The sequence below is a fragment of the Opisthorchis viverrini genome (genome assembly GCF_000715545.1).
Source record: "Opisthorchis viverrini unplaced genomic scaffold opera_v5_1, whole genome shotgun sequence".
NCBI classification, from domain to species: domain Eukaryota; kingdom Metazoa; phylum Platyhelminthes; class Trematoda; order Opisthorchiida; family Opisthorchiidae; genus Opisthorchis; species Opisthorchis viverrini.
In genome coordinates this window covers 6,103,660-6,115,629 of record NW_008751657.1, presented here as the reverse complement: position 1 = coordinate 6,115,629, position 11,970 = coordinate 6,103,660, and the positions used below count along the sequence as shown (strand labels likewise).

The 11,970-nt window shown below is 43.0% G+C and overlaps 2 protein-coding genes across 2 annotated transcripts in view; one reads left to right on the top strand and one right to left on the bottom strand.

The window, feature by feature from the left end:
- Positions 1 to 11,795, top strand: part of T265_12455 (hypothetical protein) — a gene marked incomplete at both ends in the record, with an annotated part of 19,341 nt that extends 7,546 nt beyond the window's left edge. The window contains 7 exons of the mRNA XM_009163871.1: positions 2,122 to 2,281; positions 2,456 to 2,521; positions 4,062 to 4,184; positions 4,793 to 4,939; positions 6,508 to 7,058; positions 9,973 to 10,261; positions 11,198 to 11,795. Of these exons, the coding sequence (XP_009162135.1) occupies positions 2,122 to 2,281; positions 2,456 to 2,521; positions 4,062 to 4,184; positions 4,793 to 4,939; positions 6,508 to 7,058; positions 9,973 to 10,261; positions 11,198 to 11,482 (1,621 nt within the window). The remainder of the gene's footprint in view (positions 1 to 2,121; positions 2,282 to 2,455; positions 2,522 to 4,061; positions 4,185 to 4,792; positions 4,940 to 6,507; positions 7,059 to 9,972; positions 10,262 to 11,197) is intronic.
- Positions 1 to 11,970, bottom strand: part of T265_00096 (hypothetical protein) — a gene marked incomplete at both ends in the record, with an annotated part of 82,024 nt that overhangs the window by 9,614 nt on the left and 60,440 nt on the right. The gene's annotated exons all lie outside the window — the stretch shown is intronic.

The following is an 11,970-nucleotide window of genomic DNA, read 5'->3' as shown; positions in this document are numbered from 1 at the left end:
GAGCTAATACAACTACCGAGGTATGTAAAGTTTTCCACAATCTCCAGTGGTTCTCCTTGAATTGTAAGGGATATGTTCACAGATGGCACGTTCTGAAGCAGGACTTTGCACTTTGAAGGTGCAAGGCGCATGCCAAATGATGGTATGATGGCGGTCAGTTTATTCAACAGGGCTTGTGCTTCGCTGTGGTCTTCAAAGATGGGGGCGATGTCATCTGCGTACTCCAGGTCGACAAGGCTCTCTCCAGCAACAATTTGAACACCGGGGTTTTGAAAACCGTCCGGTGTTCGCCTCATTATTTCATCGATGACGAATTTGAACAACAATGGGGAAAGTGGACATCCTTGTCTGACACCACTTTTTGTAGGAAAGCTTTTGGAGAGCTCACCATACACCCTCACCCGCCCAGAAGTATGTGAATATAGAGATCGGATTATGTTTACAAACTTCTGGGGAATACCTGGTTGAGCAAGTGTAGTTAACAGAACTGATCGATCAACAGAATCGAACCGGAATTAGTTACTAAATGTGCTTACCTTGGCGCTGTACCTCGACAGAACTGATCGATCAACAGAATCGAACCGGAATTAGTTACTAAATGTGCTTACCTTGGCGGCTGTACCTCGTCCACTGGTAGTATTTCCGATCAGTTCTGTTCCCCTTCAACTTGCCCACTCATGGGGTTTTGGCGATATTAATGTCGCTGAAAGAAAAGGTATGCATTCCGGTCGGTGCTGTTCTGTGGAGGCCCAGACATTCTACGCGGAAATTAAAAGGTGATGACCTGATTTCGACCGTAAGTGAGTACACGGCGTTGGGCATCGTATTTCCAGTGCTGGAATACGTTGTGTGGGGTTTAGCAAGTCGCCTGTAGACAGTCGGTGGTCAACTCGATACAAATACACAGATGTTCTTCAATGAAGGGTGGGGAGCAGACTTGCCGGTAGTTGGTGACTCTTACACATGTGGCCAGTTCTACAGAAAGGTTGCATGTTCGGATTAGCATGCAACACAACATGGTTCTGCCACTGTCAGCTTGTTCAGCGACGGTGATTTCTACGTCCGGTCACTGCAGTGTTAGAAGCGTTTATTCCGCAGGCCTGTCGTATGTGTTACCGAGGAATTTCGGTGTAAGCATTCCTTCCATGTCACACCGACGATTCACCCTGTTTTATGTGCCTAGGTTCTGTCTCTATCGGGACCGTTGTGGAAGCAAATCAGCCTCGTTAAAACGGCAGAGAGAATTCTGTTTGTGGTGCTTTTAAGTCTCACAAAGTGGTAGAATACGTTGATCCACTCACTAACGACCTGTGGTACAATTGACCGGTTTGAGCGTATTCATCATCGCCATCCATGAAATTTATGAATGTTGTACTACAACTTTAGCTGTCATATCATTTCTCCCGCATTTTGAAGGACTATCACCTATCATCACCTATTTGAACCACTTGGGTCTTGGGAATTCCATTCTTGTTCTCTGCTTGCCCCAGAGACCAGGGCTATATGTACAGGAATTTTATAGTTCATTATGGGTTATTTCGAACTATTAACTGTTGTCATACACTTATCAGCCACTTGTAACGCACTGCGTACTCTTGTATCGGCCAACCAATTAGGATGGAGCGGTTGGTTACGTCGGCAGTCAAGAGTTAAATATCACACCTTACCTGAGATGGGCGTTCCCATGTTTCGGCGTGGGAACGCCAAAACTCTTGAAAAAGAACACTATCTGTCGGAAATTTTCAATAGGAACTCTTCCTCAGAGGAGTTAATTATGTAGGAAAGCACAGTTTACGTCGGTCGTTCTAGGCGGTTCTCCAACTGGAAAGCAATGTAGCTACTTTTTATTTTCCAGTCGTTTTTCTATACTTTAGTTCGATGGACAACACTGTACTGATTGCGCATGCGCTAGCTACGAATACGGTGATTTTTCACTAACTAACATGCGAGGATGGCTTGTACAAACGCACAACTCGCTGTAGGTCGAACGGAATGCTACTGATCGCCATTGGTTTATACGTTGTCATTCGGCTCAATGTGTGGAGGCTTATGCGCACATCTTCGCTCTTCCAATTTCCGTGGAAGGAGGACTACTTCCTCAGCATTTGTCTTCCTTTTCAGCCGTTTGGAAGTGACCTGCCACACTGCATCTGCCACCATACAACGGTTAGTCAGTGTCAAAAATCAGGCAATGAGGCAAGTGGCCTCACTCGGTATCGCTCTGGGTAAAACAAGCGAGGCAGTGAATGTCGTATATGAACGAGTTAATGAGATGGACCAGGTGGGCCAACGATTTCTCACTTGTATGTTTTGTTTAACATAGTGTATGATTTTCTTCCTGATCTGCAATGTCTTTAGAGTATGTAATTCATATTCGGAAGTTCGTACCACAACAAGTCTTTTTACCTGTGTACCCTTGAAACTAAAGCAGTGACCCGATTCTTTCGTGTCCTAGACGTGTACGGAAAAGCTCCTAACGGTTAAAAAAAGACTCGATCAACTAAAGGAGAAAGTAATTCAGGTGAGCCAAATTATTTGAACTTTTTGCGCCACAATACTTCACAATCGTCCAGACTTTCCTGCTCTATGGCTATCCATCATCCTTCAATATCACTCTCAACATGGTTGACGGTACTAATGCAATCCACTGTTGTGTCAACCACAATAATTTGGTTTAGGAAAGATGTTGTGAAAGCGAAAAGGTATGAAAAGGGATCTGTTCCTCCAAACACTCAAACTAATCAGCTAGACAGAAACAGGTGGTTGGTAACGAGCTGCTACGACTTATCTTGCCAGATATGGTCACGCAGACTTCATTACGAAAGAGCAATCGTACCAATGCCACTCGCATTCTTTGCTATCATCAAGTTTTTTTTTTTTCGTCTTGTTTCGCCTTTCCGTACCAATGCCACTCGCATTCTTTGCTATCATCAAGTCGTTGTTTTTTCGTCTTGTTTTCGCCTTTCAGTTATGATAATGGAACTCGGTGTATTCCTCAGTAAATGATACTTGGGTTTGTCTAGCACATGGCCAGTTAACTGCGCTTGGCGCTGCTGCGTTCTTTCAACGGAAGCACCTGTCATCATACGAATCCTTTTTGTGATTACATTTTTAAGAATCTATCGCCGTCAAGCAATCGACCGATAGTTCGCCACATCGCTTACCATAGATGCCTCGGATCTTCCGTCTAGGCAATGGCTTACTTTCATACTGTACTGTCCTTAAAACTTAGCGGTGGTTGTGTTGGTGATGACGAGAATGACGATAATAATCAACATCATCTACAAAAACACTGCGACAGAATCGTATAAATTTTATTACTTAGAATACTATGGTGTTTGGAACAAAAATGGGAGACGGATCCCATACCGCCAGACATTCTTGGTTAAAACTGATAGCACGTACGTTCCTCACATCGGTTCACACCCTAATTTTCAGCGTCTCGATCGAGGCGCGCAAAGGTTCGAATCAGGAGTGGATGTCGCAATGACAGCATGAATAATTTGTAATACTACCATCTAGCATGTCATACTCTTCTCGTCTACCGATTCTCGCTAGTTCGAATATGGCACGGAAAATAAGGCCACGATATGCCGGTAATCTTTGGCGAATGACTGGACTCGATTCTGGTTCTCGAGGCTGGTAATCACATACACTCAAAACTAATAGAGCTTTATATATGAACAAAGTGATATACAGCTTCATGAGCTTCGGTGAATTAATAGTTTTGTCAAGATAATTTACGCCCTACATATTCTATGGGGCTGAACGATACGTATTTCCAGGTTTCAGAGGATCAAATGCTCTTTATACACATCCATGTCTTTCTGCGTTTACCAACATGAAATTATCGGTGTTATGCAAACCTCTTATTAACATCTAAGTCTATTTTCACTAGTTCACAAAATTTTCCAACACCGGAAAGGCGACCCAGTATCCGACCGGGCTGTCTTCACCGGTTAAACGAAAATAGGCGATCGGGTGAGAGTTTCTTTCGAATATTTCGTCACCAGGATGATATTTTGCTTAGAGATACTTTCTCTGATTCCTTTTGCTAATAGCTGAATAACCTAAAATCTGCTAAACGCTACGATTCAACATCAACGCAAACCGAATCATCAATTCTTCTGACAGAGAAACCTACTCAGACTGACCCGAATCTGACCACTCCCCCTCAGTGTTGGGTAGGTTATTTGTCATCTCTTTTCCTACCAGGAAGTGATACTCATGCTGTCGGAAATACAACCTTTATGCCATATTTGGTCCTACTATCCATGGTTATTTTAAGATTGAAGAAGGCATGAGAACATGCGAATTCGTGAAGAGAGGTCTCCCCACTCTGTTGTGTTCACGGGTAAAAAAATCAGTGGTGTCAATTTCGGCACTGCGAATGTTTAATTTATCTTTACTTACTCATGAGTAGTTGGATGTTTTAACATTTATTGAAGTTTGTAAAGTGAGGCGACTCTTACCCATTTTCAGTCTTCTTCCGTTTACAACGTTTTGATGGATAAGCTTTCTGTTGTATCCTGCTGTATATCTATGGATGTTGCGAATTTTTCGGAACACCGACTGGTGAAGAACTAACTGAGTGTGATTTGGAACTGTTTTCACTTGATTGGATTTCTGACTGATGAAACCCATATGATGGGGAGATTCGAATGAACTCACTGTTTTTCATGTCCTATATAAATCCACGTTAGAAATTATATGGGTGAATATTCTAGATACTGAATTGTCACCTCCTGTAAACAGTGTGGTAAGATCGATCACTTCGTTCACCATTCTGCAGCCTGCTTCAAAAGTCCAGCACTCAGAAACNGACTGGATGGCTTCGGTTCAGCAACTGCACAGCAAAATTGAGGCCTTGACACAGGAGCGCGATGACCTCCGTATCCGACTAGAACACCAGATTTCTTTCGTAGAAAGGCTTCAGAAGGTAATTACTTTCGTTACCAAAATAACACAAATGATTTCAAATGTTCACATGTCCTAGAACTTTGAATGCTTTCATCACCGACAGGTCTCCCTATAAGTACATGCAGAGTCAATCATCTTTAGTTCTGTTTATTTCACTCTGTCTGTGAAATTACCTGAAAGGAACAACGTGGAATGATCATTATTCATTGACGGGCTACAGCAGTACAACAGAATCGACATAAATTTTAGGACAACTACCTCCCTTAACCGTGTAGTTGTGATCAACGCTACCTTTTGTCGTTCATTGCGTCACGCAGTCAACAAGAGGAGTTCTAACTTGCGTAAAATCGTCCACTGCATGCAGATTTATAGACGCTAGATGTTTACTGGGGTTTTAATTGTATAAAGTCCTAGACTTCGGAACTGGCATTCAGTCCGACCGTATATGACCTCGAGTATGAACGCCTACTCTCCAGTACTTCAATGCGTCCGTCCAATCCAAATAAACTTCCTTTGCGTCATGCATAGTGACATGACCTTCCTCCATGGTTCCAGGTTGAGGGAAATTCCTCAAGATGCGTAAAATCTATGCAGATTTATAGACGCTAGATGTTTACTGGGGTTTTAATTGTATAAAGTCCTAGACTTCGGAACTGGCATTCAGTCCGACCGTATATGACCTCGAGTATGAACGCCTACTCTCCAGTACTTCAATGCGTCCGTCCAATCCAAATAAACTTCCTTTGCGTCATGCATAGTGACATGACCTTCCTCCATGGTTCCAGGTTGAGGGAAATTCCTCAAGATGAGCAGCGTAAAATCTGTGTCCATAGTTCAGAACAGCTACGTTTAACGTTTGTTTTTACTAGTATGTTGACCACTTCTGCGATCAAACATTGCTTACCTATCTATAGCCCACTGTTTGTTGAACTTGTAACCCTTACAGCCAACAGTGTAAAAGAGAACTGGAATTGGTGGAAGGGTTCAAGTCTCTTCTACATGAATCCAGGTAATGATACCTTTCTTCGTGCAACCTATACACGGATTTTAACGGGATGTTGGCATATTTTAGAAACGCAACCCAGCCGTTCACGCCTCTCGACTCACCAAATGTCATCTTCCACTTTGTGACTCAAGTTATTATCCTAGACAGCCTGTAATCTTGTCTCAGTGCATATGAACCTTCGGAGGACACACTATTTAAGTTCAGTTATGTATAAACCAATTGCCCCAGGACTAACTTCGTGACGTTTCTGAAACGGAAATGCAGATGCATCAATGGGTCATGCGAATACAGATTGAAAAGCACACCGAAGCGATTTTTAGAGGCCTAATGGTAGAGTGGCTGAAGTTCTTTTTTTTAAAGGCGATGCTGGGGAATAGTTTTGTTGCATCTATTCGGTATAGTACGCCTAACATTCGCCTCCACCTACCTTTTGTTTCCGGTGAACTGGTTGGGTGCCGAATCCGTTGTCCTAATTGATCGGGGCGTGTTCATAGGAGTCAGTTTATTACGTGGTCAACTTCTTTTCCTAGGATTGGGTAAACCACCGTGATGCATGATTCAAATATATGTGCTTTTTTCAGGAGAATTTGGCACTGACCGATGTACTTACTGGCGCTGAGAATTTCAATCGGACTCGAATTTCTTGTGCTTCGCCAGCGATTACTTTACCACAGTCCGGCTGTCCGGCGTATAACCTCCCTAACCTAAAGATGCTTCCTGGACAGCAGCAAAATTCGGAGCTCCACTCTCTTCACAGCTCTGTGCAGTCGGTCACCATCGAAAGCCCAGCCATTACAGAACTCGAACCAAACAGGTCATTTGACTTACCAACAAGCCCCAGCCTACCTGTTCCGTCAGAAGCTCAAAATGACAAGTTTTTATCAAGTGACACTGCACAGCAATCTTTTGTACAAGTACCCCTGAGTCATGACAAGTTTTCCCCAGCTACTACTTCATCCCTGCAGGCGAATTCGAGGAAACATGTTCAACCGCATCCTAAAAGATCAACATGCTCATTGGTGGGTGACGAGCTTGCTCCACACACTGGCGATCATTTGGGCATTCTCGAGGCTGAATCGGACATTCATGGGCCGAACCGCTGTCGTTCAAGAGGAAGTTCCATGTCAATAAGGTTTGTTTCTCCTATAGTCCATTGTCATTTTGGTTAATTTTCAGAGTCACTAAAGTTTTCGGTTTTACTTTCTATGCATCCACACAATAGGTCCGCATTTCAAATTTCCTCAAGTTCCCGCAGTTCTAATTTTGCGTCGATTTTGAAAGTTTGCCAGCTCTGCTTTTCGCACAACTTTTGTACGAGTCCGAGGAGTTACCTTTGTTTTCATAATAGAAAGTATCACATCAGCGTCAGCTGCTGGCAGTTAGCTTATATACAGTTATGAAGAAAGGCTAAGACGCACCCCCCCCCCAAGCACCTAAGGTTAGTACTTGAGAGTGACTGAACAATTCACTTTTCTTCAAAAGATTCCATACCAGGTTTATTAGCCCATCACTCTTCAGGCATTGTTCCCCTCCTCTAATAAGTGCATCGTGCTAAGATAGGGCTTAATCTGTTGTATCATGTAGACTCTCTAGCTTCAGCAGCTTTGTCAGGCTGTCTTATGCATTGCTGTCTCAAAGGTGTCATGTGAAAAATTCCCTTTTCTAAATTTTGATGACAGTGGTTTTTTGTATCGGGCATAAAATGACAAACGAAATACCATCCAAAAAAATAATATCGACCAATGACCAAGTGACGAACAGAGCACCATTCAGAGGAAGTCATATCGACCAATTTATAACACCAGGGTAAACAGCGAAACACAGTGCATATATGGGGAGAGGGGACATGGCGACTGTGACATATGTGGTAAACAACCCCAGCTACGAAGTGCAGTCAAAGCTGGGTTTAGTTGCTCTTTGAATTCTACGTCTGCAGCCCGGCGCATTCATCGAGCTTCTTCTTATTCGGTTTTGTTTGGATTCGTGGAAATGTCTTGCGGACGTTTCCTCATCAGCTTGTAATTTTTAAGTAGGCAGCACGGTAGCGGAACGGATTGGTATTTCACATTTACGTCAGCTGGACAGTAAGCTTGAAGCATCCTTTAAGTACACATGAAGTACATTGGAAGTGAATTTTCCAGCACGGTTCTTTTTGGTCGTAATGTTCATTGTCAGCTGTTAGGCTTCTTCACTGTTTCTAATCTCTTTGTTTGTCTTAGTACACGAGGCTTAAATTAAGTCCAAATGCGAATCGCTGCTTACCACACGTTCAATCAGAATCACAAGTTAGCATTTCATTTTACTTTCCTTGTGAGGAAAAGTTTTCGCGCTCATACACATGTCATGCCATTTTCACCTTCCTCATATGGCTCTGTGTTCGCGCCCAGGTCACTTTTGATTACACCTTGCTATCTTGATAGACTGAAGTAACTGCTCCAAGTTTCATCGCTGCGTTGCTCCTCTTTTGTGCGGAATAGCTTCGAGGACCACTGAGGTTATCTGGTCCCCATAGACCTCGCTTGTTGGAGGGTTTCATAGGAAGCCATGTCCTTCAGAGCGTGATAGGAATAAAAAGTGTATCCTGTATTAGTGAGCACTTTTTATCAAAGTACTCAAGTACCCAGGTTTTTGTCTTTTGCGCCCCAGGAAACATTTGCTGGTTGTCACTTGATGATAAAAATTGTCGCTCGTTACGCTGTGTAGTTCATTTGCCTGTAGGCTCTACGAGTTTTTAATTGTCCAGGCATTTGCCATCCACCAGTAGGTGACATATTTTGTAAAGACCAACGGCGCATTTGGAAACATATCTGCAGACTCATGTTTGATGGTAATAAGCTCGATAAATACTTCAGAAGCTATTTTCCAAATCAATGCACAATCAATGAAACACGAAGTAGACATGCTGTAGACGTGCTGAATTGAGGCTGCCAAAGGCTACCTTATCCCATCAAGATGTACAGCCAACCTGGTATGAAAAACTGCCAGAAAACTCACCCATTTACAATTGCGTTTTCAGTGCAATTATCTGCTGAAGCAGTTATCTAAGTAGGGCTCTCCTGTACCTCCAGTTAGCTGTTTGGATGATACCAGCTTTTTTGAAGTACGTACTGCAGTTGCTCGACTCAAGAACATTTTGTTCTTTGCTGGTCCCCTTTAATTTCGTCATCTGATTCATAACTCAGTTTTGTTCAACTGAACGACAACCGCACATCAAAGACGATGAGCAATTCTCCATGACGTGAAGCAGCCATTATTGTTTCTCAAACGAACCTCCACGATACAAGCGTCCACGGCACCGGAAGTTTCGCTTTTCAAGGGCAACTGTTTTTTTTTTGTAATGAAAGAGCCGTATTTTTCCATTTGGTGGTTTTCATTTATCATTCGCACATTGGGTAGGGCGACAATATCGGTAGAAAACGCCATGATAACGCTGGATTTATTTATTGCTCTGGTCGAACAGTTAGTGTGTAGGTCAAGTTTCCTCACGCCCCCACCGTTGAGCCATTCGAACTCAGTGACCTTTGTGCGCGGAGCAAGGTTTGGGAATAAATTGGTCTCCGTTAATTGTGAACTTTTGATACTATGAACAACCACAGACGAGAGCTTTCACACAACTCACGACAATACCGAATAAAACCAATTTCTTCCAAGTTTGCTTTCCCAATCTCCAAAGTGTGGCCGAGACGGTCCTATGAAATTAAACAACCAACAGCGTGCCTGGTTTCGGCCACACTATGGGCACACTTCCCCGCAGTAGGATAACGCTAATGGGAGGGTGAGTAGCACTTGTTTTCCCTGACGGTAATCACATGATTGAATACAGTGGGGACATTGCTTACTGTACATCTTGCTTTGATGGAATTTGATACTCGTGTGCGCAGGTCTCATTAAACCTGTATGGTAATTGGCGGTTTATGATCTTCTCAAACGGACTGTTCATTGTGACTTTCTTAGGGTTTAACTTCCTAGTCTCCAAATTTATGCATTTCTGACATGAATAGCTATTAAACCCCTTCACGTTTACATGTATCCGTTTGCTCCATCAGCCCATCGGAATATGGTGATTTTCGACTACGCGAAGAACCCCATCCTCGGCGTCCATTGCGCAAACATGAGATCGGGCCAGCTTTCGAATCGGCGTCGAATGACCTCACCTCCCCTAAAAAATGGGTGTCTCTCGAGACTGCGTCTCTTCGAACTGCGAAGCCTGTTCCACCTTCATTTCATTCTGTTTCTAACAGGATCTCGACTACCCATCAAACGGATGCACAAAAGTCTGATATCGATAATCGGTCGCCGTCTCTTCCATTACCTAACAAACCCACTACAGCACTGGTAACCCTAAAACTTTTTCAGTTTTCCCATGTTGTTAATAGCCGTACTAAGCCCTATCATTCATTTCATGCCCCATGGTTGTATACATTATCTATAGTTGCTTCATGTAGAAGATTACAGGTGCGAATGGCGCATCGCACTATCCAAGTTGAAAGTTGCTTGTTGCAAGGGCTGTTAAAAACATCTAAATACACCACCAAGTCAATTAGTCGACTGCACTACTACATCTTCGTTTAATGTATAAACATAAAAAATGGCTACAATTAACCATGGGATGTTTTTACGTCAAAAGTGCTTCAAAGTCTGCGGCAGGTAATAGCTGATGCACTGCACCGTATTGAATACGCAAGGGCCTTTTGGAAATGAGGGACCCGTAGTCCTTGAGTGAGACTCCGACTCACGACCATTTTTTTACAGCTTGTAAGTACCAATTAGAGTTGATGAGATTATTCTCAAAGAAGCTGATTGATACCCTAGTGGAATAACGAGCAGATCTCTTAGTACTGCTCAATACGACTATTGAGTAACTGATCTTTGTCCGGTCGCTCCATTCAAGACAGCCCTTTCTCTTGAGGACTCTCACTCTTGAGAACTTTCCCACTCATTTGCATAACGATCTGGTTTTTAGGGGAGATTCAACCCCATCCCTCGTTCATGATCCACTGCGATATCTCGAACATCGTATCAACTTAAACATGAGGTGGCCTTTGTGCAGCACCTTCAGTTGAAGAATATCATAAACGAGAGTTTCAGTTGAGTTTCCCGTGAGAACTAAATTGATACGCAAATGAGCGTGTTTGTTGAAGACCAGATCATATACCAAGTCATATCTTATCAACTTTCTCTTTGCCGTTGTTTCGTTTCTGGTAAATTTCGAGGGATACGTGTTCATTAGAATATTTCGTGACTCCGATTGATTGTTGTCCCTACCGACAGACAACGAGCATTCATGGTGGGCAGAAAGATGCTATGCGGCAAACAGCAGATCAAATTGAGCAGCATCGGTTCAACCCACAGGCGTACTCCACAGCTTGCAAGAAAACGCTGACTTCTCGTGAGCCTCATTGGTTACACTCTGATCAAGAAGATGAGGACACCAGTGTCTATTGCCTTGCAAGTAAATTCTTGGCAAGCGAGCAGCAGCATTCTATGTTGTTAGAGACTCGTATCGACGCCCACATAGAAGCATTAAAGAAACAAATTGGCCTTTGTTCTAGCTAACCTCTTCTCACGCTTTACCGGTTTCATCTTATCTACCGGTTATCTATGTCTGTAGCGTAAAGTTAGCTTGTCGCTTTTCCGGTCTATTATTTGCTGGATAACTGATTGATATAACAACGGTTTACGGTCTTGTACTATTTCTTTTCCATGTACAAAATCTCCTATGTATACATCAACATGCTTGCATTAATTCGTCTGCACTGACCCATCATACTGACCCCTCTACAGTGATAACATTGTGTCTCTGCTGTGATCATTTGCTTTTGTCCAACCTGTCTATTTCAGGAGGATAATACATATATGTACTTTGGACCATTCATAGTTTTTGTCGGTTTCATCATCAATATAAGTTGGAATGTATTACCTCCAAATATTTGTATGTGTTGCTCTTTCTATCCATCGCCAGTATGTGGTATTGAAATTCGACATTTAAAAGGCTAAATGGGTATCAGAGACCATGGGATCAACCCCACATGCCCCCACTCCAC